Source organism: Castanea sativa, chromosome 11 (assembly GCF_040712315.1).
Source record: "Castanea sativa cultivar Marrone di Chiusa Pesio chromosome 11, ASM4071231v1".
In the NCBI taxonomy this organism is placed as follows: domain Eukaryota; kingdom Viridiplantae; phylum Streptophyta; class Magnoliopsida; order Fagales; family Fagaceae; genus Castanea; species Castanea sativa.
In genome coordinates this window covers 25,214,594-25,240,809 of record NC_134023.1, presented here as the reverse complement: position 1 = coordinate 25,240,809, position 26,216 = coordinate 25,214,594, and the positions used below count along the sequence as shown (strand labels likewise).

The 26,216-nt window shown below is 40.7% G+C and overlaps 1 protein-coding gene across 1 annotated transcript; it reads left to right on the top strand.

The window, feature by feature from the left end:
* The first annotated feature begins 2,587 nt into the window (after positions 1-2,587).
* Positions 2,588-3,747, top strand: LOC142616271 (uncharacterized). The gene is made up of 2 exons (XM_075789151.1): positions 2,588-2,836; positions 3,001-3,747. The coding sequence occupies exons 1-2, from the start codon at positions 2,588-2,590 to the stop codon at positions 3,745-3,747; spliced, it is 996 nt and encodes a 331-aa protein (XP_075645266.1).
* Positions 3,748-26,216: the final 22,469 nt, after the last annotated feature.

Here is a 26,216-nt window from a genome sequence, read left to right as displayed (position 1 = left end):
AAGCCCAAGAAAAAGGAGAAGAGGGGTCCAGGCCGAAAAAAAGAGACCCTATCTTGCCAAAGACAAATTGAAGATTCAACCCCAAAAGGGAGGTTAAAATGGGAAATTGGCTATCCAACCTCAAGTATAAAAGGGAATGGCTTGGCGGGCCAAAACAACATCAAGGCAAGAGGGAAGAATCAAGATGATGAAATGTGTATCATTTGCTCCGCAACACTAACTACCTCATGCAGTTTTGGTGTTGGCATGTGAGTGTATTCTCTTATCTCATCCTCCTTCTCCTATATGTGTGTGTGTGTATGTGTGTTTCTCAAATTAAAAAAAAAAAAAAAGATGATGAAATATGTAGTAATTGTGAACTTGTGATAGTAGTAGACATTTCTCAAAACATCAGTGACATGCATCAAAATCATAATACATATAGAAAAATATTTCAATAAGATAATTAAAATTAAACAATACAATATGTAGTAGAAATCATACAACAAAAATTACTTTATTTTACGTGACGAATGCACATCATGAAAATCCAAGTTTTTATATGGAATCAAATATGATAATAGATTATAAATAATAAATCTCCTTTCAAAATAAATATTATGTATTTATTTCTTAAAATTTACTAATATAGTTTCACTTAAAGTAGACTGTGATCATAATTTTAATGCAATTTAAATGAGTCACATAGCAAAATTGCACATCTTAATGAAAAATCATATGTAAACTAAATATAATATTTCAATATAAAAAATTAAGATTGAATAATAAAGCATATATTAAAAATTAAAGAATAAAAATTACTTTTAAGTTACATGAAAAATGCACATTGTGTAAGTCCTTTATATATATATATATATATATATATATATATATTAGCTAAAGATTATAATAGTTGTACAGGACGTTATTCCTCTGTAGGCCTTGTACTCATGAAATCCATCACAATAATGCCACGTGTACAAGGCCCAAAACTCGTTGGGCCTCAAGTCCTAAAGTATCATGCGCGAACACACACTCTATCAGGTCAATGAACATGGTCCAGGTGGTCCTTGGCACCCAACCAAAATCCGGGAACCGCTACGAAGCCAGTTATGACATGAACCGCGAAGGTGAGATCCTACTTGGTCAGGGAGGGCAATTTCCCGAGGAGATGAGTCTCAGGGAGCTCTGCAAAGCCTAGGGAGTGCCGCTGCAGGGCAGTCCATCTAGCGGTGGAACTAGTTCCAATGCCACTCTCACCACCTCCCATTCCCAACTAAACACCCACTTAAGGGTAATAGCATTGGACCTCTCTTCCCACTCACCACGAAAATAATCATAGCTCTTCCACTAACCTTGGGCTATAAATAAGAGAGGATAATTCGAGACTAGGGGTTGGCTTTTGGAGGGCAAACATTGGGGAAAAGTTGAGAGAGTATTCAACGAAACAAAGACACAGAGAGAAAGAGAAAAAGGGATTCTAAGAGGTCCAAGAAAGAGAGAAGAAGACGAGGGTATTTGAGTGATCGAACACGGAACCCCCATAGTAGGAAACCCAAAAACCCACAATACAAATAGATTGTAAGCCCAAATAGAGTTTAAGCCCAATAACTACATTTTGGGTACGCACAATTGGCGCCGTCTGTGGGAATCTCCTACATAGATGTGGTTCTATTGAGGCACGTATAGGAAAATGTCTGGAAGTCGGCTAGGAAGTTATGCTGAAAGTGGCTCTAGAGGGTCATTTTTCAGGGGTCTACATGGCGAGAAAGAAGACAAAAAAAGGCATGAAGACAAGCGACATGAGGAAGCAGAGCAATCCGGGCTCGGAGAGGGATCATTTCAAACTCTCCAGACAGTATCTAACACCTTAAGGCGCAACCGCTTCGACAGAAGGGACCAGGAGCTTGAGCGGAGGGATCAGGAGCTCAAGTGTCTACGTAAGATGATGAGGGATTTGGAGTTGGAAGCAAGGGGTAGACGTCGAAGAAGGGACCATGAGGAACGAAGAGAAAGGTCGGCTAGTGTAGGGAACCACCATGCGGCAGGGTCCCATCAATCCGGGTCTCATCGGCACCGCGATCGTTCACGGGAGTATGCGGACCGTGATTCGACTTCCCCGAATGAGGGGCGACCTCAAAATGTGGCCATGGATGCAATGAGCCGGGCATTACGCCAAGCTGCCTGATCGCCATTCTCGAGAGATATTGAAAGTGCACCGATGTCGAGCAGATTCACACGGCCGCCGTTCAACTCCTATAATGGAAAGATAGATCCGGTAGAACATGTAAGCCATTACATTCAAATGATGTCTTTGCACGCTCAAAATGACGCGCTGATGTGTAAAGTCTTCCCTTTGAGCCTCAGCCTCACCGCTTTAAGATGGTTCAATGGATTAAGGAAAGGCTTGATCCACAGTTTTTCCGAAGTGATCCAGGAATTTGGTGTACGATTCATGACTTGCAGCCAAGTTCTGCAGCCCATTGACGCATTACTGTTAATGAAAATGGGGGCTGGGGAGACCTTTCGCAACTATGCTAACCGATACTAGGAGCTGTATAACGAGATCGGAGGGGGCAATGAAAAGATTGTGGCGAGCACTTTTCAAATGGGGTTGCCCGAGGAATCCAGACTGAGGGAATCATTGATGAGAAGGCCTCTCGAGGATATGAGGCAGTTGATGACGCACATTGAGGGGTATAAGCTATTGGAAGATGATTGGTTACAAAGCAAAGGGAAGGCCCCGGTCATAAATCATCCTCGGAATATCAGTTTCCAACCCAGACCCCGGAAGGATCTAAGGATTCAAGAGCTAGGTCTGGGAATGGGAGAAGTGAATGTAGCCTTCAAGGAACTGGTACACAAGATTGTCGATCGAATAAAAAACGAGTCGTACTTTAGGTGGCCGAACAAGATAGGGGCGACCCATCGAAAAGAAACCAAAATTTGTATTGTACATACCACAAAGACAAAGGGCACACCACCGAGCAGTGCAGGGAATTGAAAGACCATCTAGAATAGTTGGTGAAAGCAAGGCATCTGAAAGAGTTTGTGGCGGCAACGAGGAATCAAGAGGTCGGACAGGCGGATCGATTGCGTGGAAATCCTCTCCCACCCCCTTTGGAAGTAATAGAAGTCATCCATGCAGTTCCAAAGGGCACTCCAGTGTCTAGGACAAGGGGGATATTGGCCGTGGTACCGGCAGAAAATTGTGCGGGCGAGCATTCTCCTAGGAAAAAGCTAATGTACACTAAACAGCCCATTGCTTTTGACAATGACGATATGGAAGGCACCATTCAACCACACGATAATGCTTTGGTAGTCACGGCTCGCATAAGAGGTTTCATAGTAAAGAGGATAATGATAGATCAGGGGAGCGGTGCGGATGTAATGTACCCCGATTTGTACAGGGGGCTTGGGCTAAAGAAGGAAGACTTGTCCAAGTATGATATGCCATTGATGGGGTTTGACGACCATATGGTGGTTCCAGAAGGGCAGATTTCATTCCCTGTTAGTATGAAGGGTAAGGAGGTAATTGTAACATTCATAGTGGTCGCTTCTTTCTCACCATACACTGCAATCCTTGGAAGGCCATGGATTCATGACATGGGGGTCATACCTTCCACCCTGCATGTAAAGGTCAAGTTCCGCACCGAGGATGGAATTGCAGTGATAAGGGGTAATCAACAAGTAGCCAGACAGTGCTTAGTGGCTGCAGCTAGCCGAGAAATCGAGCAAAAGGAGTCCACCAAGAAAACCCCCTTATAGCAACTACAGCAACCCTAAAAGAAAGTGGGGGCCAATTGTGCCGAGGACCTGGTGAAAGTGAAGATTCTTCCGGATTGTGAAAGGGATTTTCTGATAGGGGCAAGCTTGAAGGACGAAGAGAAAGTGGAGTTGTTGTTTTTTCTTGTACAAAACGTGGATGTATTCGCTTGGAGTCCATACGAGGTGCCTGGGGTTGACCCCGAATTTATAGTTCACAAGCTTAATGTGGATCTTTTATACCTTCCTAAGATGTAGAGGCCAAGGAGATCGACTAAAGAGCATGTCGAAGCCGTCAGACAAGAGGTTGGGAAGTTGAAGGAAGCTGGGGCCATAAAAGAAACATTCTTTCCAGAATGACTTGCAAACACTGTGGTAGTAAGGAAGAAGAACGGTAAGTGGAGGGTCTATGTTGAATTTACTAATTTAAACCAAGCATGCCCAAAGAATCCGTTCCCTATGCCGAAGATTGATCAATTGGTAGATGCGACGTATGGGCATCCAAGGATGAGCTTTCTGGATGCTTTCCAGGGTTATCACTAAATTGCCCTAGCTGCCAAGGATCAAGAAAAGACTGCATTTATAACGCCTAATGCTAATTATCATTACACCGTGATGCCGTTCGGATTGAAAAAAGCAGGAGCCACTTATCAACGAATGATGATGAGGATGTTTAGGGATAAGATTGGGTGCATGGTTGAGGAATACATTGATGACATGGTGATAAAAAGCAAGCAAGAAGGGCAACATATTGACGACCTTAAAGAAGTGTTTGAAATACTCCGGCGACACCAGCTGCGTCTAAATGCCGACAAGTGCGCTTTCGGGGTAGGGGCTGGCAAGTTCCTAGGCTATTTAATCACCAAACGAGGAATCGAAGTTAACCCCAATCAAATTGAAATCGTGAAATGTCTAAAACCGCCGAGCAATCTGAAAGAGGTTCAAAAATTGACCAGTATGTTGGCTACCCTTAACCGATTTATTTCCAAGTTCGCTGATCGGTGCCAACTATTTTATCAGCTTTTGAAGAAGTGGAAGGGGTTCCAATGGGATGAAGAGTGTGATAAGGCCTTCCAAGACCTAAAGGATTATCTTGGACGGGCGCCAATGTTGACAGCCCCGGAACCCGGAGAAGATTTGTACATGTACTTCTCGGTATCCGGGCATACCGCGAGCGCAGTGCTGCTGAAGGATAATGGTGTACAACTACCAATTTACTACACAAACAAAACATTTGTTGACACCGAGACGAGGTATTTGCCACTGGAGAAATTGGTGCTGGCACTCGTGCACTCTACTTGAAAACTGTCCCATTACTTTTAGGCTCACACCTTCTATATCCTGACTGGGTATCCTCTGCAGTCATTGTTAAGGAGATCTGACTTTACGGGGAGGATAGCTAAAGTGGGGGACTAGGCTGGGCTCTTTTGACATTAGATACAGGCCAAGGAACTCAGTGAAGGGTCAAGTACTCGCAAACTTCATTGCTGAATTTTTGCCGAAAGGTATAAAGATGGTTTGCCTCGTAGGAGTCAACCCGTGGAAGGTATTTGTGGACGGCGCATCTAACGCGGTAGGGGCAGGAGTTGGAATTGTGGTCATCACCCCAGAGGGAATAAAGCTGGAACATTAATTCAGATTAGGCTTTAGAGCCTCTAATAACAAGGCCGAGTATGAGGCTCTACTGGCTAGGTTAAGGGTTGTCTTGGATTTGGGAGATAAGGAGGTGGAGGTTTACTCGGATTCCCGCCTAGTAGTTAACCAAGTACAAGGGAGCTTCGAGGCCAAAGATCCCCGGATGATTGAATATTTGCGGTTGGTGAAACGGACCATGGCCAACTTTTCAAGTGTCAGGGTAGAACAGGTGGCCAGGGGCCAGAATCGACACGCCAACTCCTTAGCCACATTAGCATCATCGATAGCCAACGAGGTGCCCCGATTGATCAGGGTGGAGTTAGTGGCTGAACCGAGTATTAATGCGAAGACACAAGTTTCATAAGTCACCACCACCGGGCAGTGCTGGATGGACCTTATCATCGATTTTCTCGCTGAAGACCGAGTTCCACAGGACGAAAAGGAAGCAGCCAGAGTGCCCCAAATCGCTGCTCGGTATTGGTTATCTACCGATCGAAAACTATATCGAAGGTCGTTTGAAGGATCGTACCTACAGTGTCTACGCCCTAGCCAAACTGAAGAGCTCCTGGCTGAGCTGCATGAAGGTGTGTGCGGTAGTCACGTGGGTGGGCGTTAGTTGGCTCATCAAGCAATGACTCAAGGGTTTTGATGGCCGCAGATGTGGAAGGATGCCATTGAGTATGCGCAGAGGTACGAATAGTGTCAAATACACGCCCCGACGATCCACCAGCCTGCTGGGAACTTAAACCCTGTAAGTAGCCCGTGGCCTTTTGCCTAGTGGGGGCTGGACATAGCCGGACCGTTTCCCCAGGCGACAAGTAACCGAAGATTTATGCTGGTGGCAATGGACTACTTCATGAAGTGGGTAGAGGCAGAAGCACTAGCAAACATCCGAGATGTAGATGTCAAGAAGTTTGTATAGAGAAACATATAATAAGATTTGAAGTGCTAGAGTCCCTTGTGTCAGATAATGGATTGCAGTTTGACAGCAAAGCTTTCCACGAATTTTGTAACAGTCTTAGCATCAAGACCCAGTATTCTACCCTAGCATACCCGCAGAGTAATGGCCAAGATGAGCCTACCAATAAGTCGATCGTCAACGGATTGAAGAAAAGGTTGGAAGGCGGCAAGGGTAAGTGGGCCGAGGAGCTGCCCAACATTCTATGGGCATACTGGACGACCCCGAGGAGATCCACAGGAGAGACCCCATTTTCTCTAACTTTTGGAGCAGAGGTTGTCATACCGGCCGAGATAAACCTTTGCAATGCCCAAGTTGTAGGATTCACTCCAGCCGAGAATGAAGAATTAATGTTCAGACAGCTAAACTTGCTGGAGGAGCACCGCGCAGTGACGAACATCCGGCTGGCAGAATATCAGCAGAAACTCACCCGAAGGTACAACAAAAGCGTGAGGAGAAGGGAGTTTGTCGCAGGAGATCTAGTGCTTCATAAGGTTGTTGGGAATACCCGAGATGTCAATGCAAAAAAATTGGCATCGACTTGGGAGGGACCCTATAGGATTACTGCCATTGCAAGAGCGAGGGCGTATTATTTGGAGGATTTGGTCGAGAGAGCGCTCCCCCGGCCATGGAACACCCACAATCTGAAGAAGTTTTATCACTATTTATCCATATGCAATGGTACCTGTTTAGTGTAGTATAATATGCACATACTGTTAATTAATACAAAAGCAATGTTTATTCATGCAGGTGTATTCGTTCTTATGATTCATACATTTTCAACTCATTTACCCCGATTAATATGCGTTTCAACTCATTCAACCTGATTAATGTGCGTTCCCACTCATTCGCTCCAAGGACAGAAACCTGTTCTTGGTTCAATCTTCATCACCGAGCAGGTAGAAACCTTAAGGTAAAATATTCTAAGGATAGAAACCTGTTCTCCGTTCGATCTTCATCATCGAGCAGGTGGAAAACTTAAGGTAAAACATTCTAAGGACAAAGACCTATTCTTGGTTCGATCTTCATCACCGAACAGGTGGAAATCTTAAAGCAAAATATTCTAAGACAGAGACCTAGTCTAGGTTCAATCCTCATTACTGAGCAAGAGGAAACCTCACACTAAAGAACCCTAAGGATAGAGATCTCCCCTCGGTTCATCTTTCCTTGACGGGCATGCAAAACCCTAAACTTGAAGCTACGTCTAAGGTATGAAACCTGTTCTCGGTTTGATATATATTACAGAGCAAGTGTCGATCACGAGTCAGAACATAGTCAACCCTGATGTGGGTTCCCCACCACCGTGAGTGAGAAAGTAAGGTATGATGATCAAGTTGACTAGAATCATGTGTAAACTCGGTAGTTATCAAACAAGCATAGATGTGTTTAAAAGTAGGGAGAAGGGAAAAGGAGTAAAACACACAAGCTTCCATCTTAACAAGATTAATTAAAGCCATTCAAAAATTAAAGAAATTTTTTTATCGCCACAGCCCAGCGATCTAGGCTTACCAAACATAAAACCAGTAAATAACAAAAAAAAAAAAAAAACTAAGTCTTCACGCAGCAGGGTCTGTAGGTGGAGTTTGAGTAGCAAATTGCCTAGGTATATCCTTGGTTGACTGAGCTGTAAGGGAGGTCTGGTTTTGAACATCTTCGGCTCCGGTATGAATATTACTCGTGGCCTTTAGGTCTACCATTTCTACGTGGGAGTCAATCGCCTACACTAGATCCCTCATGCTTGGTGTATCCTCTTCATCCTCGGCACCGGCTCGACTCTGAACGGGGGGAGGAATGGCCGGATAGGGAATCTGCTCGGGATTCCATAGTGGAGAATCCTCAGCCACTCCCATTGCTTGAAGGGTTGCCAACCACCCCTTCTCGAACCCATGATGCCAGGTTTGGTGGATAATAGGCCCCACAAAATTTTCTGCCTCTGTGAAACCCGCATTGTATCACTTATCCTCACAGGCCTCAAGGGCATCTTTCAAGCCAGCAATCTGGTCGGCTTGGGCCAAATTTAGGTTATCTGCCGTTACCAGTTTGAGCTCAGTCTCACCCAGTTTGGTCACCATATTTGTCAGCTTACTCTTCACAGCCAATCGGGCTTTCTCGGCATCTACTTCTTTTCTTTCAGAAGCCTCCGCGGCTTCACCCTTCTCCTTGGCCGTGGCCTCAGCAACAGCTTTCAAAGCCTTATCCCGATCAATGACCTCGGCTGCCTCTTTTAATCTCCCGTCAATGACACAAGTCAGCTACGCGGCCTGAGGACGTAACAATAATAGAACAATAAGACGAGAAAGATACGTACGTATTGCAATACGTGGAAAAGAGGAGATAGAAAATTACCGCAATGGTGTGCCACTGCAGCTGCCTAGCTAACGACTCATCGTCGCCATCCGAGAGGAAGTGGGCGTACTTGGGCAAAAGGAGGCCCTATGCCAGACTTTGAGCAACCCGCCCCCGTTTGCCCTGTGCCCACGTCCGAATGCTGGCGATTGCCGGCAAAGGCTTATCGCCTAACCTAAAGACGGGCTGCCAGCCAACCTCGGGTTGGGATGAAGACACCACATTGGTCCCAACCTAGACTGCTGGTTGAGTGACGCCCATTGTCTCCTGGATCTTGGGCCCACCTTTTGCGCGTGGCGGGGTCTTAGGTGGAGCGTCACCCGAGGCGGGAGTGGTTTTCTCAGTGGTATGCTTTCTCTTTTTACCTTCACCAACAGGAAGACTCTGACCCTTTCCTTGGGGGAGTTGAGGTGGAGTCGTGGAACTGGCCCCAAGCAAAAATCAAGCCAGGGTCATCGTTCTGTGCTTCACCATTTTCTCTGCTTGGTCGGATTTGAAGCCCGAAGTACCGATCGGCTCGACTGCTTGGTCTTGTGCTTCGTTCCCTTTGACGGGAATGTGCTCCTGCTCTTTAAGGGCCCGAGAAACTTGTTTGGCTAACTCGTCCTTGATCGGGGCTAGATTTTCAGCGGTTATGTAGCGAGGACCGAGATCTTGGGCTTCGTTGACGGTCAACGAGGAGTGCCAGACGTCGATATAAGACAACAGCGGACTGTCTACTGAAAGGGCTTGACTGAATGATTGCCAAGTCTTGTACATGAGGGTGCAACTGAGTATGAGGTGCGATGCCTGGAGCTGACCGTCGGTATGAACGAATATTTCGGACCTGAGCACAAAATTCATGTCTTTCACATGCACCACTCTAATATCTGGGGTGAATACTTTACTGTCTGCGATAAAGGAATACAGCGAGTTAATATTCGAATAAGCAAAAAAAGAAAAAGAAAAAAGAAAAGAAAAGCAAGTTAGTGATCGGTACGAACCATCTTCAGGCCGCGAGAGGGGGCAAGGGATCTCACCGGCAAACCAGTTGCCGCTCGCCTAGACGAACTCCTCGGCGGAGTTCCTATTAGAATCGGGTAGGCATGAAATTAGCCATTCCCGCATATCCCTAACTTTCAAGTAATAATTGGTGTTCTTATTCCCACACAGACTATACATGTAGTTTATATCATGATGGTTCAGTTGCAAACTGTATATCTGATTCAACCTACTAACACAACTAACTACCCGGTAAAAATTGGGAGGGAGTTGGTCTGGACACAAACCATAAAACCTAAAGGTATTGAGTAAGAGGGGATCCACGGGAAACCTAACCCCACTCTCTAGGATCGACATCAAAGGGAAAAAAATGGCATTAGAACCTCTGTAGAGAGCAATTTCGCTCTTATGGTAGTACGCCGCATTCATATCCTCAGGGATGTTGAATGTCCGCCTAAAAGTGGCTAAAGACGCCTCAGTGCTTAGAAGGTGAGCATAACCCATCTTAGACTCCAAGATTGAAGAAAGAAACTAAAGTAAAAGAGAGGGGTAGAAGACTTACTTTGGGCTCTAGGAAAGAGGGGTATTCTGGGCTGAAGGATTAGCGCACAGATGAATGCACGGCAAAGAGAAAACTCAGAGAGTAAAGAACGCAAAAGAGAAAGAAGGATTCAGAATGAAATATTTATAGGAACGAAAAGGGAAAGGATAAATGCTATTTAATAAATGAGGAGCGGGAAATCCTGCGAATCCCCATATTAACTACCATGCACGTGTTGCCTCGGTTCATGAACCATCAGGTAATGATGACAGCTGAGCCAGTGGTCACATACCACACGCCTTTTTAGGGGCACATTAATGAGCCTTCTAAACCGCCTTAGGCCTGTCCGTTGAGTTTCTCAGATATCGTTTGACTTTAGTCCTTGACTCGTGCCCAGGAGTTGGGCACGAATCAAGGAGGGGGCTGTTGTACGGGACGTTATTCCTCTGTAGGCCCAGTACCCACGAAACCTATCACAATAATGCCACATGTACAAGGCCCAAAACTCGTTGGGCCTCAAGTCCTAAAGTATCATACGCGAACACACACTCTATTAGGTCCACGAACATGGTCTAGGTGGTCCTCGGCACCCAACCAAAATCCGGGAACCACTACGAAGCTAGTTATGACATGAACCGCGAAGGTGAGATCCTACTTGGTCGAGGAGGGCAATTTCCCGAGGAGATGAGTCCTAGGGAGCTCTACAAAGCCTAGGGAGTGCTGCTATCGGGCAGTCCATCTAGTGGTGGAACCAGTTCCAATGCCACTCTCACTACCTCTCATTCCCAACTAAACACCCACTTAAGGGTAATAACATTAGACCTCTCTTCCCACTCACCACGAAAATAATCATAGCTCTTCCACTAACCTTGGGCTATAAATAAGAGAGGATAATTCAAGATTAGGGGTTGGCTTTTGGAGGGCAAAAATTGGGGAAAAGTTGAGAGAGTATTCAAAGAAACAAAGACACAAAGAGAAAGAGAAAAAGGGATTCTAAGAGGGCTAAGAAAGAGAGAAGGAGGCGAGGTTATTTAAGTGACCGAACACAGAACCCCCATAGTAGGAAACCCAAAAACCCACAATACAAATAGGCGAGGCTTTTTGGGTTTCCTACTATAGGGGTTCCGTGTTCGGTCACTCAAATACCCTCGCCTCCTTCTCTCTTTCTTGGACCTCTTAGAATCCCCTTTTCTCTTTCTTTTTGTGTCTTTGTTTCTTTGAATACTCTCTCAACTTTTCCCCAGTGTTTGCCCTCCAAAAGCCAACCCTTAGTCTCAAATTATCCTCTCTTATTTATAGCCCAAGGTTAGTGGAAGAGCTATGATTATTTTTGTGGTGAGTGGGAAGAGAGGTCCAATGCTATTAACGTTAAGTGGGTGTTTAGTTGGGAATGGGAGGTGGTGAGAGTGGCAATGGAACTAGTTCCACCGCTAGATAGACTGCCCGACAGCAGCACTCCCTAGGCTTCACAGAGCTCTCTGGGACTCATCTCCTCGAGAAATTGCCCTCCCCAACCAAGTAGGATCTCACCTTCACGGTTCATGTCATAACTGGCTTCGTAGCGGTTCCCGGATTTTGGTTGGGTGCCAAGGACCGCATGGACCATAGATAGATAGATAGATAGATAGATAGATAGATCGATAGATAGATATATAAAGTTTAGAGAAAGTTCAATTAAAATTTAAAATTTGAATTCAATTTTGTGCCATGTGTCTAAATTTATGTAGGGACCACATTATAATTATCCACTTAAGTTTCTTAATCTTTGTGCCAAGTGAGTTAATAAGTGCAAAATACTAAGGATTTAATATTGATAAACTATATAAAAAAAACCAATTACATATATATACTCAATAAAATTCATCACACAACAAAGATCGTCACATGTTCTATCTTATTAAAAATTAGAAAAAAAGTTGATTATAAGTAGTATTAAATTTAGGTAAGAATTTTAATATGTGGCTAATTAGTTTACTTTAAAAAAAATAATTTGACTAATTATTTATATTCTTATGATAAAAATTGTGTTTAATTTTAAATGTATCTATATGTGGGGAGTAAAAAGACCCTGATGGGAATGTGGGCCTTTGGGCCATGCTAAGGAAGGCCGACCTGCTCTTGGGTTTGGAATTTGATAGTACTACGGGTCGGCCCATACGCCGAGGATCCGAGGATCTAGCCGAGGGTGAATTTCCCTTCGGACGGACACCGGAGAACCCGAGACTTCATGGTAAAGGTTAGGGAATGACACGGTCAAGACCAATGGTTAAAGAGGGGGAACCCTTGAATGTCCTAGAAGCACCGATGTCAGAGAAATACCAAAGATAAAGGCTGCCACCTCCACATTAAAGACCCTGCACCTACCACCCTGGCCGCATTAATGGGGAAGTGACACCTGAACAGTGGAAGGGAAACTTCTGGTTACTATTCAAAGGCACTGAGAAAAGAAATATCTAGGCTCAGGGGGAGTTAGGGCAACGCGTGTCCAAAGTATCAAAAAGAAGAGTATTTAAGGAGCAACCTAGAACAGAAAAAGGGGACTAACTTTTTTGTAATCAAAAAGAGAAAGAAAAAAGGGCAAGAGATAATATAAGAACAACTCTCAGCTTACGTCCGAGGAGGTTGATTTACAATATTCCTTGTTGTTTTCAAGTGTTAGTAATCTTTGACTTGTCATTTAATCCTTAGTCACTTCTAACCTGGGTTCCAAGCCCACACTCTACAAATTCATATTGTTTAAGGCTCGTTGGGCCTGAGCCCGTAACTGTTCCTGGGGCCAGGTGCAATTGTGCGCTTACACTATACGTATGCATGTGTTACATGCTATTTTTTAAATAATTTTACTAATTATTTATACTTATATAATAAAATTTGTGTTTAATTTTAAATGCATTCATGCGTTTGTATGAATTACATGGTAGTTAATTTTAATTTGGGTAACATAAAAAATCTTTGCTAATAGAGTCACCTAAAGTAAATCATAATATTAATAATTTCAGTACACTTATATGACACATGAAATATTAGTCATATAGCTTGTAATATTTACATTTGTTCACATATTGTAAGTACGAAATATACAACCCAACTTTTATTATTTAACGAACAAAATTTATTGTAGATTATTAAAATAACCTGAATTAAATAATGATGCATTTTTTTTAATTTATAGAAATATTTTGTAATATGATTTTAATAGGATTATTTAAAAAAAATAAAATTGTGAATTGGGCAATAGAGTTTCACTTATAGCAATTATGTTAATTACTTTTTTTTTAAGAGATTATGTTAATTATTTTAATGTATGACGCAAGGAGAAAATTAAGACAAGGAAAAAAAAAGAAAGAAAGAGGGATACACTTGGTGCCACCATAGCATCTCGGACACAATATATTATATATAATATTATATGATTTGGAAATTTTTTTATATAATATATAATTTTATTGTAAACTTTTTGGTGACAAGAACTAATCAGTGTTGTTAAAAGTGTGTTTAAGCTCAAAGCTAGAAATTCCAAGCTCTCAACGTTTCACCAAGTAAAAAAGAAAAATGCGTAAATGCATTTTTAGTCCCTACATTTTAGCTTTTTTTCATTTTGGTTCATACATTTTATTTTTACCACTTTTAGTCCTTAAACCAATTAACGTGTGACATTTAAGTCCTTATCGTCACCCAACTAACAAAAAATGCTGACGTGGCTGACGGCACAGTAAAATAATAATTAAAAAAAATCTATTTTGGCATTAAAAAATTGCTACGTCGGCATCTAAATTAATTGTAATTAAATAAAAAAAGGCGAAAAACCTATTTTAGTCCTTACATTTTCACACAATTCTCACTTTGGTCCCTAACTTTTTTTTCCACCTCTTTTAGTCCCTATCCTAGAAAACACCTCTCATTTTAGTCCCTGACGTTACATCAGAGACGGAACTTGCTGAGCTGGCAAACAGAAAAAAAAATTGAAAATATTAAAATAATACTTACTATGGCCACACGGCTTTCCACGTCAGCCTTTAAATTAAAAAAAATTAATTTATTAATTTTAACTGAATAAAAAAATTAAAAGAAGAAATAAAAATCAAACCCAGGCTTATAAAAATAAAAAAAATCAAACCCAGGTTTATCAAAAAAAAAAAAAAAATCAAACCCAGGAACAACAAATTCAAACCCCCACCCTCACTCACTTTGTATCAAAAAAAAAAGTCTCACCCTCACTCACTCTCACCGTCGGCTGAGGCTGTCCACCGGAAACCGCCACCCAAAACACGCCGTTTCTCAGTCGAGCGGCAGTTCCACCTTTCCAAAACCCAATCCAAACCGATCCAATCGCCACCCCTTTCACCTCCGTCCAGATCTGCGTTCGCTGTGCTCGATCTCCCTCCTCACCATGCTCGATCTCCCTCGCTGTGCCTAGATCAGTCTTAGTAGTGCTCCGATCTACCTTCGCCGTGCTCGATCTCCCTCCTCGCCATGCTCACTCTCCCTCGCCATGCCTAGATCAGTCTTCGTAGTGCTACGATCTACCTTGCCATGCCCTGATCTGTCTTCGTCGTGCCCTGATCTGTCTTCTCTGAGCCCCTATTTGTCTTCGCGTGATTGGCAATGGCGTGGGTCAGTGGGTTTCATGGATGTGGGTCGGTGGGTTTTGTGGATGTGGTGGTTTCCGATGGTGAGTGTAGTGGTGGCTGGTCTGGTTCGACGGTGGTCTAGGTTTGATGGTGGTTTTTGTGCCTCTTTTGGTCTTAGTTTGATGGTGGTCTGGGTTTGATGTGCGACAGTGGTTTGGGTTTGATGGTGGGGTGCTTGTTTATGTGTTTGTGGAGGTTTTAGATTTAATTTCTGGGTTTGGGTGTGGGTTTGGCTGTGGTTGTTTTGATTGGGTGTGATGTAGTCGTGGGTATGGTGGATTTTGGAGTGGTTTGGTGGTGTGGGGGTTTGAAATATGGGTTTGAATATGTTGTTGTTCTTGAATTTAATTTTTTGGTTTTAAATTTGTTGTTGTTCTTGAATCTGTTGTTGTTCTTGGTGTTTTGTTGTTCTTGTTGTTGTTCTTGAATTTAATTTTTTGGTTTTTATTTCTTCTTTTAATTTCTTCATTTGATTAAAATTAACAAATTAAAATTTTTTTTAATTTAGAGGTTGACGTGGAAAGCCACGTGGCCACAGTAAGTATTATTTTAATATTTTCAATTTTTTCCGTTTGCCAGCTCAGCAAGTTCCGTCTCTGATGTAACGTCAGGGACTAAAACGAGAGGCGTTTTCCAGGATAGGGACTAAAAGTGGTGGAAAAAAAAGTTAGGGACCAAAGTGGGAATCGCGTGAAAATGTAGAGACTAAAATGAGTTTTTCGCCATAAAAAAAATTAAAAACAAAAAATTACATGAATTGAGATCTAAGAACATAAGAACTTGTTCTTCAATGTTCTTTTTAAATCAAGAAATAAACCCAGCAACGACATCAAACCCAAAATCAAAGAGCAAACCCATAATCAAAGAACATGAACATCAAAGAACATAAACATCAAACCTACAAGGAAAAAAAATGAACATCACCAAATCAAAGAGCGTGAAAAAGAACAAACACAGGAAAACCCACACGAAACCACACCCAAACCAACAACAACAAACCCACACCAATCAAACCAACAACAACAACAAACCCTGCAATCCCAACCAACGAACCCAGTCGAACCCAGCACCCACCAGCAAGCTCCCTTCCACCGAGACGGAACCAGATTGAGATTCCTATCGGAAAAGCTACGCCGCTCTGGCCAGATACCAATATCGAGAAGACTGATAATGACATCGGAGCCGTAATCAGAATTAGACCAGAGACTGCATTGGTTCCTGAGGCTGAGAAACTGAGGAGACCGAGTGGTGTGAAGCTTGTGACAACGGTCCTCGAACACGGCGAGGACTGAGGGGTTTTTGCCGATCGTATCGGCTTCACTTTGCATGAGAGAGGCGGAGAAGCCATCTCTTTCTCTAAACCCAGATCCGATCAAACCCAGTCAAACCCACCAACGATCACCGATCAAAGTCGAAGAGAAAGCCCAAATCCCAGCAAACCCAGTTGAACCCAGCACCCATCATCTCTTTCTCTAAACCCAGATCCGATCAAAGCCAACACAGAAACGAAAAGCCAACACAGAAACGAAAAGCCAACAACCTCAGTGGCAGTGGCATGTCGAACTCTCCCTCTTCGTCGATGCCGTCGAAGCGCGTGACTCGCGAGAAGGCGTCGCTCTCTCACTCTCACCACCACTACTCTCTGATCCACAATGGCCCGTTGACTAGGGCGCGCCAAGGCCCTAGCAACCTTAGTTCCGCCTCATTGGCTTCGTCTTCCGGGGCGACCGTGGGGAGAGGTGTTGGTTTTGGTGTGGAGAAGACAAAGGAGCTGGCATTGGCGACTTAGGCTGAAGCGATGAAGCGGCGTAAAAAGAGTGAGTTGGAAGCTTTGGAGGCATCGATGGAAGCTGATTTTGAAGCTATCAGATCTCATGGCACAAATGCTCATGTGATTCCCAGTCATTGCGGTGAGTTTTAGTTCCAAACCCTAATCAATTTTTTGTTTTGAATTTTTTTATTTAAAATTAATAAATTAATTGCTTTTAACGTGGCAATTTTTTAATGCCAAAATAGATTTTTTTTAATTATTATTTTACTGTGTCGTCAGCCACGTCAGTATTTTCTGTTAGTTGGGTGACGGTAAGGACTTAAATGTCACGCATTAATTGGTTTAAGGATTAAAAGTGGTAAAAATAAAATGTAGGGACTAAAAGTGCATTTACACCAACATAAAAAAAACTCATTTAATGAAGAGCACCTTAGGCTCACTTTTTTAAGAGCTTTTTGAAGAAGAATAAAGCATGCCTAGGCATGTTTTTGTATTTTATTGCTAAAAAATATTTGGATCGCATTAAAGTTAATTGCTTTATCTTGAAAGAAATGACATGGACCTATAACTTATTGTGCAACCACTATCTTAGGGAGTTATATTACCTAAACAATTTTTTTTTAACTTACATGTCATAAGATGCTAACAAGGTTAATTTAAAATTCTTGTGCTTTTTTATCATAACCATCACGGTTATGTACTTTTATAAAGCACTAGAGAATTATATAAAATATTATGTTTAAACTTTCTATGACTAGATTATTATCATGCTAACGATTGATAATTATTTTCCATTTACTATATAAAAATTTTAGAATTGAAATAACTTAGGTCCTTATCAAACATTATACAATTGAACTTACAACTATTATACAATTGCACTTACCTAATAGGTAGAATATACAAATTTTGGGTTGTTGTTGTTATTATTATTATTATTATTATTATTATTATTATTATTATATGCTATAGATATTTCTATTAGAAGTTATGAGATATTATATTTGAAAATTGTGTGCTTTACTTCAATCAGGCGCGCACTTGCATTTTGCGGCATGCTTATGTGTATAAGTGCGCTCAACACTTTTACCAACATTTAGTTGAATGATTATTATATAAGTTCACAATTCTAATACTGTATATTAGAGGCCTTATAATTTCACATGTATGGAATTTTTTTGGTCTTTAAATAGATTTAGTTAAAACTTATGAATTTCTCTTACTTTTTATCAAATAGAGACCTATTTAGAGTGTGAAATGAAATGACTTAAAAAATTCATAACTTAATTAAAAAAATTAACATTTAAGGTTTAATATAAAACCACCCAAAATTATAGAAGAATTATATAGTCTTCCCAATTGTTTAGGTAAAGCTGGTCACTTCATACTCACCCATTTAGAAGATATTTTTGTAATAGAACATATTATCATTTTAAATTATAATGAGTTCATAAAATTTGTAAATTTTACTATAAACATGTACAAAAAATATTTGAAAAATTATTAACTTATGAAAAATTACACCAACCTTCCCACCTTGAGGTTTTTATAGAATGACATTTGACACTTTCCTTGAGGTTTTATAAATGTGAAAGATAAGTCTATGTTTAACTTCTATGAGATTATGGATAAAAGACACTCTCTTTGAGGTTTGTATAAATGAATAAGAGACGTTAAAAAATGAAATATTTTGTTTAGGAAGTCATTGTGTGAAATGATATAAACTTATATATTTCATTTATACAAACCTCAAAGGGGAGTGTCATTCCTCCATAGTTAGTGTTATTTCATCTGCAGTTTATAGTGTTAGCATTGGACTGACCAAATGGCTAATTCACCTAGAATATGCCTAATAAGCCCAAAAAAATGACCCACGTTGGATTATCAACCCAATTAGCCAAAGTGCATTTTAGTTTCAATGGATTTAAAAAAGAAAAAAGAAAAAAAAAAAAGATAGACAACATTGTATATATACATATAAAATCTAGCTCCCCATCCCGCTCTCTTTTCTTTCTTACTCTCATTCTTCCCAAAATTGCTTTCCCTCTCAGTGAACTCTCTCTTCTCAATACAAAGGTAAATCTGGTGAAAGTCACAAGAGGGACTTCATAAATAGTTTTAGGGTGCCCATGGGTTTAGTGGAGTTGAGTTGAGGCTTAACTTGTCACTTAACATAAAAACACATTGGGTGGGGGGAGGATGAAACCTGCTGTCAATTGCATAGAGACGTTGGCTTGACCATTCAAATGTCCCCAAGTGGCAACCAATGATGGGGCGAAGGGGGAGGAATCTCCAAATCTCCACTTGATTTAAGTATAAGTCTTTAGATTTTTTATCTCTGTCAATCTAGATAGAGATCTATAGATTTCGGCTACCTTTCTCGGATCTAGAACCCCTTTGATTTCTTTATAAGATAGGTTGGATGTGTCGAATTTTTATATGGATAACTCGATACTCAACCTAAATGTATCATACTTCAAAGAGTTCCACTCGTCCCTAATATTACTAGCATCGTTGGATTGGCCAAATCAAGTAGATGGGTGTGGTGAGCCTTTTTGTGTTTTTGGGCTGGACTGCCCTCTGTCGTACTGGGCCCGAGTATTTTGGATAAGAGAATCGGGACTGGCCCAACTGCAACTCACTTTGGTCTGGCTTGCGCACAAACTATGCTTCTGTTTGCCGAAACTATTGTCACGTGACCATGGCAGGCGAAACTGCTACAGAAGAAAGTTGTGGCGGAATGGGTGCAACAAAACAATGATAAGCGAGATGCGTTATTATTGGGCCAATTAAATAAACAGTCTTTTGCTTAAAATAAAAGAATAGAACGAGTTGTAAGAGTAATAACAAAGATTGGAGGATAAAATATAGCAATAATCAGTAAAGTCAAAGAAGAATATGACTAATTTGCCACATTTAGTTTAGTTACGAGGTTGTGGCCAAGGAGGGAACCATTTCCTCAATGTGGGTAACCTCGTAGGAGCATCCTGCCGTGGAAATTACAGACTTTGAGGGAAATTACCCTCTCTTACCTTTGACCCATGACCCAACACTCTTGTATTGGCTAGGTACAGGTTGGTAGGGCCTGGGTCTTGTGCGTGCTCCACTTTCCCGTGTACGTCCAAAACCTATTTGCTGCGTATGCCGCGGTATGGGGCTCGTATGTACGTTTTGCAGCCCATCTTTGACCTCTTATGGTGTGAATCGTCTTCTAGTCTTTCATTCTTTATTGGTCTGTTTCTTTCCAAGGGTTGGGCCTTGTTTAGGTTTCTCATTCCTTGTTTCACTTGTAGTCTTGTTGTCATTCCTGCCACACCATTCTGCTATTCTTGCCACGGTATTATTGGACCTGTGTTTGTTGGGCCTCTTTGGGCCTGCTGCCCAGCCTCCTTTCAATGACTCTGTATGGTCATTCACGTTACATTGTTTTTTTCCAATCCATTACATTGCTTGCGGGCTCTTTTGTCCCATTTCTTTCTCCTTGGGCATCCTTGGCCCATTTGCTTTCCTTGGGCATCCTCGACCCATTCCCTAATTTTGTATTCCCATGAGCACTTTGCTAACTCTTTTGAGCTTCCTTGACCCAATTACTTTATCCTTCATCCTTGGGGCTGATGGGCTTTCCATCAACCCCTTTCTTTCTTACTTCATTACATCGGGCTTGCTGCGGCCCATTCTTGCTTTTCTTCATTACATAATGCCCATGGTTTACTACTTCCTCCTTTGGGCTCCTCTTGGCCCATTTGCTTTTCTTAAGACCCATTTATTTATTTTATGGGCCTATGATCCATTATACTTGCCCATATTGTTGGGCTCCTTCCAACTGGTAGGAGCTTTACGAGTACTTGGACAACATCAGGCCAGTCACTTGGCTCAATATATACTCAAGACACCAATGGCTCCTCATGTCTATCTAGTGAAGCTCCTAAAGTCCGGTCTCCCTGCTGGAATCAGAATGATGAGCATGATGAGAGGCAGCATGTGGAGGCACCTTACTCCACATGATGCCCAAGGTCATGGCAGAGGTGGGCCACGGTGGGCAGAGATAGTTTTGGTGATGATGAGTAGTAGCAGGTGGTGCTGACCCTAGGTGATGATGCATGGCATTGGTGGCTTGGTTGATGGTTGCTTTGTGAGTGGGCTTGGTGGCTTGAGTGCAAGGTAGTGCTGGGCTGCTGTGATGATGTAATGTTGTGCAAGGCATTGGGCTGGTTGGTACTAGCAAAATGCATGGACTTGTATGAGTGGGCTGATGGCAGTTACTTGATGTGCTGCATATGGGCATGCTATGTGGGTTGTGATGTTGATGAGAAGGGCTTGGGCAAGGGCTAAGCTTCTAAAATGTGATGGAATAATTATGTGTGGGCTGCTGAAGCATGGGCAAAGGCCCCATGATGATGTGTTGAGACATGGGCTGACATGTGTAGCAACAATTATCAGCAGTTCCTAACTTGTTGGATGTTCAAACCTGCTGTGTAGGGGCTAGAAACGTGGAGAGCAGGCCAAGATAGCATTAATTGGAGATAGGCATGTCCACGGGTCGGGCCGGTTCGGGTCTGGGACTGAACCGAACTCAATCCGTCTGAGTCGGGTGGTTGGATCTTAGGCCTGTATTCGACTGAATAGTCGGGTCGAATCCGGTACTTCGGGCCACTGGATTGGCGGGTCGGAGTTGTCGATTAGGCGGGTTTGGGCCATTACTGGGCCCAGTTTTTGGACTTTTATGAAATGTTTTTTGGTTCAATTTTTTCAGCCCTTTTAGCCCAAATTAAGGAGTCTGGTGGCAGTTTTAAAATTTTTTTGGGTTATTTTTTGAATTTTCCATATAAACAGATTAGGCCTCCATTTTCTTTTTCTTTAATGGGCCTTCAAGTAAACCTAAATTAAGTTACTTCACCTATAAATATATTGGGTCTTCAGAACAAAACCTTCCTGGAAAAAATACCTCAAAATACCACATTGACTACCTGGAAAACTTCCTGGAAAACTTTCTATTTTCATTTTTCATCACCTATGACTTGTTAAACAACCACAATGACTACCCAAAAATTAACACAACAAATAACCAGGACAAAATAGCAAAACAATAAACAAAACATGTGTATTTCCCACAACCACACAAGTAGTATTTCCAACTACAGAAAGCATAAGTTACAACCTACAGATTTATATTGCAATACTTCCATCTATATAATAGGTAAGTCATATAGGCTAAAATGAGGCTACTGCAAGTTTATAAGGCAGTAAATCATAAGAAGGTAGTAACCTTGCTGGCCATAAAATGTTCTTAGCAATATAATTAATTACAATTATAAAATACCAAAGGTATTTCCAAAAAAGTAGCTTTTCCCAAGCATTAAATGGCAAATACTTAAGCTTATAACTAATAGAAAAGAAAACCTATATGATTCCTAGGATTTCTTTTCTATAAGCATTAAGACTAGTATTGTTAGAAAAACAATTTATAAAAAAGCTTCCAAAATGTTCCCAAAAGGCTGCCTCCTTCACAAAATAAATGATTCCGCCTACAAAAGACAATAAAAATATTTAACAAATAACACATTACTACTAAATACAAGACCAAATATAAAAGGCAGCAAATTTATAACAGTAAGAGGCCAAATGCTACATACCAAGTCAGTTATCAATCTTCAACACTAATTATGGGTTGTTTGCCTGAGCTAGAACCCAATTTGGAGCTGGTACTTGCGGATGCACTTGATGATGATTGTTGATTTAAAATTAGAAAAGAGAAGGAAATAAATACAACATATTAAAATTTGTTTGAACATGAGACATTCAATAATAATTAATAGAGTATAAGTTCTAGAATTTAAACATATTACTTAAATCATGAAATTCCTCCTCCAATGCCTCAACCTCATCCTTTGATTGGTGATGAGAAATTGGAACTGTGGCTTGAAGCTAATTTTGTGCACATACAAGGTTTTGAACCATGAGAGGAGAGAGAACTTCAAAATGGATTAACAATGCGGCCTCCGGTGCTAAATTCTGACTCAGATGCAACAGTCGAAATTGGTACAGCCAACACATCCTTAGCTACTTTGGACAACATTGGGTACCTACTAGAATTGTCCTTCCACCACCTCAATACCTCAAAATTCACATCCCTTCTACCATCACAATTTTTAGCCAAATACTTTTCAACCTCATTACTACAGCCTACAGATTGCTCAACTTCTAAGAAAAGCTCATATTAAGAGTGAACCATCACATATGGATCACTAGCATCACCTACCATTTGTGTCCTCTCACTCTCACTTGGTTCTTGCACATTTGGAGAATTAACAGAACAATAAAAAATATACAACTTCATCAAAAGATCTTTCACCTTATCAACCTTCACTTTCCCCACTTCATTCCCATAAATTTCAAAAAAAGAAAACTTCAAAAATCTCAATTTTTTTCGTGGATCAAGAACCACAGCCACATACAAAAGAGGATTAATTTTATCACCTTCCCCCCAATACTTCTCAAATTTAGTTTGCATGTTTGTGGCTGTGTTTTTCAAGAGGATGTTTTGGGATTTAACTAAATGAGAAATACTCTTTAGAATAACAAAGATCTCATCAAAAAAGGCATTTGAGGTAACATACAAAGAGCCGGAGAACTTCTTTGTTGCATTGTAAAAAAGCCTCAAGAAAGTCACAAATGCCCTACAATTTTGGAAATCACTCATACAAGGAGATCCCAAACCACCATTATCTTCCTTGCTCCTAAAGTATGATGAATAACCATCATCTTCAAAGTCCATCCTAAGGAATACTTTCTCGAATTTTTCAGCAGTTTCTAACATAAGGTAAGTTGAGTTCTATCTAGTAGGTGCATCTAGACAAAGAAGACTCTTGGACTCCATACCTAACCTCTCCATAAAATTCCTAAAAATTTGATTTCTATTTGGCGAGGACTTCACATACCTCACAGCTTCACGCACCATAGCAATAGATCCATCAATTTCTTTCAAACCCTCCCTACCAATGAGATTTAGGATATAGGCACAACACCTTATGTGCATGAACTCATTTTCTAAAACTGTCCCATTCCAATCTTTTGTTACCCTTTGCAAAAATTTAATTATGGTTAAATTGGAGCTCGCATTATCCACTGTCAAAGTGAATATGCCATCAATACCCCACTCACGCAAAGACATCTCAATTTCTACCTATAGTCTACCCCTTATGATCTTCAACTTGACAAAAATTTAAAATTCTCTTATGCGACTTCCAAGTATCATCAATAAAGTGACATGTGAGACACATACAATTCAAATTTTGTATAGAAGTCCATGTGTCTGTAGTAAGACACACCCTACAACCCTTCAAGGACTTCCTTAGCTTCTCTCTCTCACTATAATAAATTTCAATTATATCTCTAGCCACAGTTTGACGAGATGGAATATCCTTTAGACTGAGCTTAGGTTGTAAGGTAGTTACATATTTCTTAAACCCATACCCCTCAACACACCTAAAAGGCAACTCATCAATTACAATCATTTCAGCTAGTGCCTTTCTAGAAGCCTCAACAGAAAAAGTTGTTGACACAAGTTTGAACCCTTCATCTCCATCATTTTTGGGTTCAAAAACTAAGGTTTTCTGTCCTTTATCTTCTCTATTAGGGTTCTTGGGACAAATTGTCACATGAGCTAACAAATTACTAGTACCACAACTCTTACTATCAGCATGATATGATTTTTTACAATAATTACATACAGCCATAGTGACACCCTTATCTACCTTTACTTTTTCAAAATGATTCCAAGCTAAAGATTTTTTCCTACTATTACCAGTACCAGTCTTACTCACTACGCTGGGTGGAACTGGGTGCAACTCACCATCAGTAGCTTTAGCTTGGGTTGCAGTAGCAACCTCTTGGGTGGCAGTAGCACCATCAACTTGAGTGACGGTGGAACCATCAAGTTGTGTAACGGTAGATCCATCAGCTTGTGTAGTGGTAGATCCATCATCTTGTGTAGTGGAGGAATCCATGACCTAAAAAAATCAAATATAGAAATTAGCAAACTAGACAACAACAACTAATAATAATAAACAAACAAACCAAAAAGGAAAATCTTTGATGCTTGAATCCAAATAACAGTATTCTACATAAAACATAAACCTCTAACATAAAACAGTATCCTACATAAAACTAAACATAAAACATAAAACAGTATCCTACATAAAACATAAAACTCTAACATAAAACAGTATTCAACTTTTAACACAAAACACAAAGGGAAACAAAAATCATACCTTAAAGAAACCACGGGTGTTGGAGTTTTGAATTTGAAGACTAAAAACCCCACTTGGACAACTTTTGATTCTTGAGTAAAATTAAAATAGGACCAGAATTAATGAAACAAATAAACAACGAACAAAAAAAGTAAAATGGTTAGGGTTTCAATTTTTTTTAGTTAGTGTTTCAAATTATAAAACTTGGGAGTTTATTTGATTTTTAACAGTATAAATTTTACTAAATAATAAAAACAGAAACATTGAACACATTCACAGCAGCTTAAATTACATTCATCAACTTTAAGTCTCTAACAAAAAATGAACAAAATCCCAACTTTGAATACAAAAAACAAAGGGAAACAAAAATCACTATCTATTTAATAATTTAGAGATCTTTCATTCATATTTAGCATTACCCATCATTAACAAAGCAAAGCACTTATGAATCAGTTAAGATTCTCTTCAAAATAGTTGTTATAATTTGTGCCTGATAGTTTCACACACACAGATATACTGATAAATAATACATAGCTTTTACCAATATATATATATATATATATAAAATACATGGCTGGGTAAAAATTTAGTCTCCGGAAAATTATCAAGCATACTAGACCCAAATAAAGAATAATTAAACCCCAAAAAAATGAAAATGAAACGAGACCCAGATAACTGATTGAACAAAAAACTTAGCAACAACAAAAACCAAAGAAAACCCAAATGATAAAATCAAATGAAAATTGAAAAAGCAAATTGCTTTTTGTGTACCTCGCAACTAGTGACTTCAGAGAGAGAGAGGCAAAGTGAGAAGCTGAGAGTTTGAGAGAGATTAGAGAGAGGAGTGGCTGCTGCTGGTGGCGGCGGCGGCGGCTAGGTGTGAAGAACTGGTAGTAGAGAGAGGCAAAGTGAGAACTGAGAGTTTGAGAGTGTGGTCTATCCATTGGTGAAGATCAAAGCTTTTAAAGAGTGAAGAACTGAAGATTGAAGACTAATGAAGAGTGAAGAGATTTCGTATGAAATTGGTGAAGGCTGCAGAGATTAAAGAGACAGAGAGCGTCTGTGACTGTGTGAGACTTGAGGTTGAGGATTTGGTGAAGAGATTTGAGGATTTGGTGGTGAAGAGATTTGAGGATTTTGTGATTTGAGAGAGAGAGAGAGAGAGAGAGAGAGAGAGAGCGTTTGAGTCTATCTGAGACTGAGAGTGGGATATGAGAATGAGATTAGGTGAAGAGTGAAGACTGAAGAGAGATTTTAGGCCCGTTGGATTGCAATATGAGTTTAATTTGAACCGTTGATTTGAATTGTTAGGGGATATGAGATTAAAATTTACATATTTCTCTCATGATTTGTAACCGTT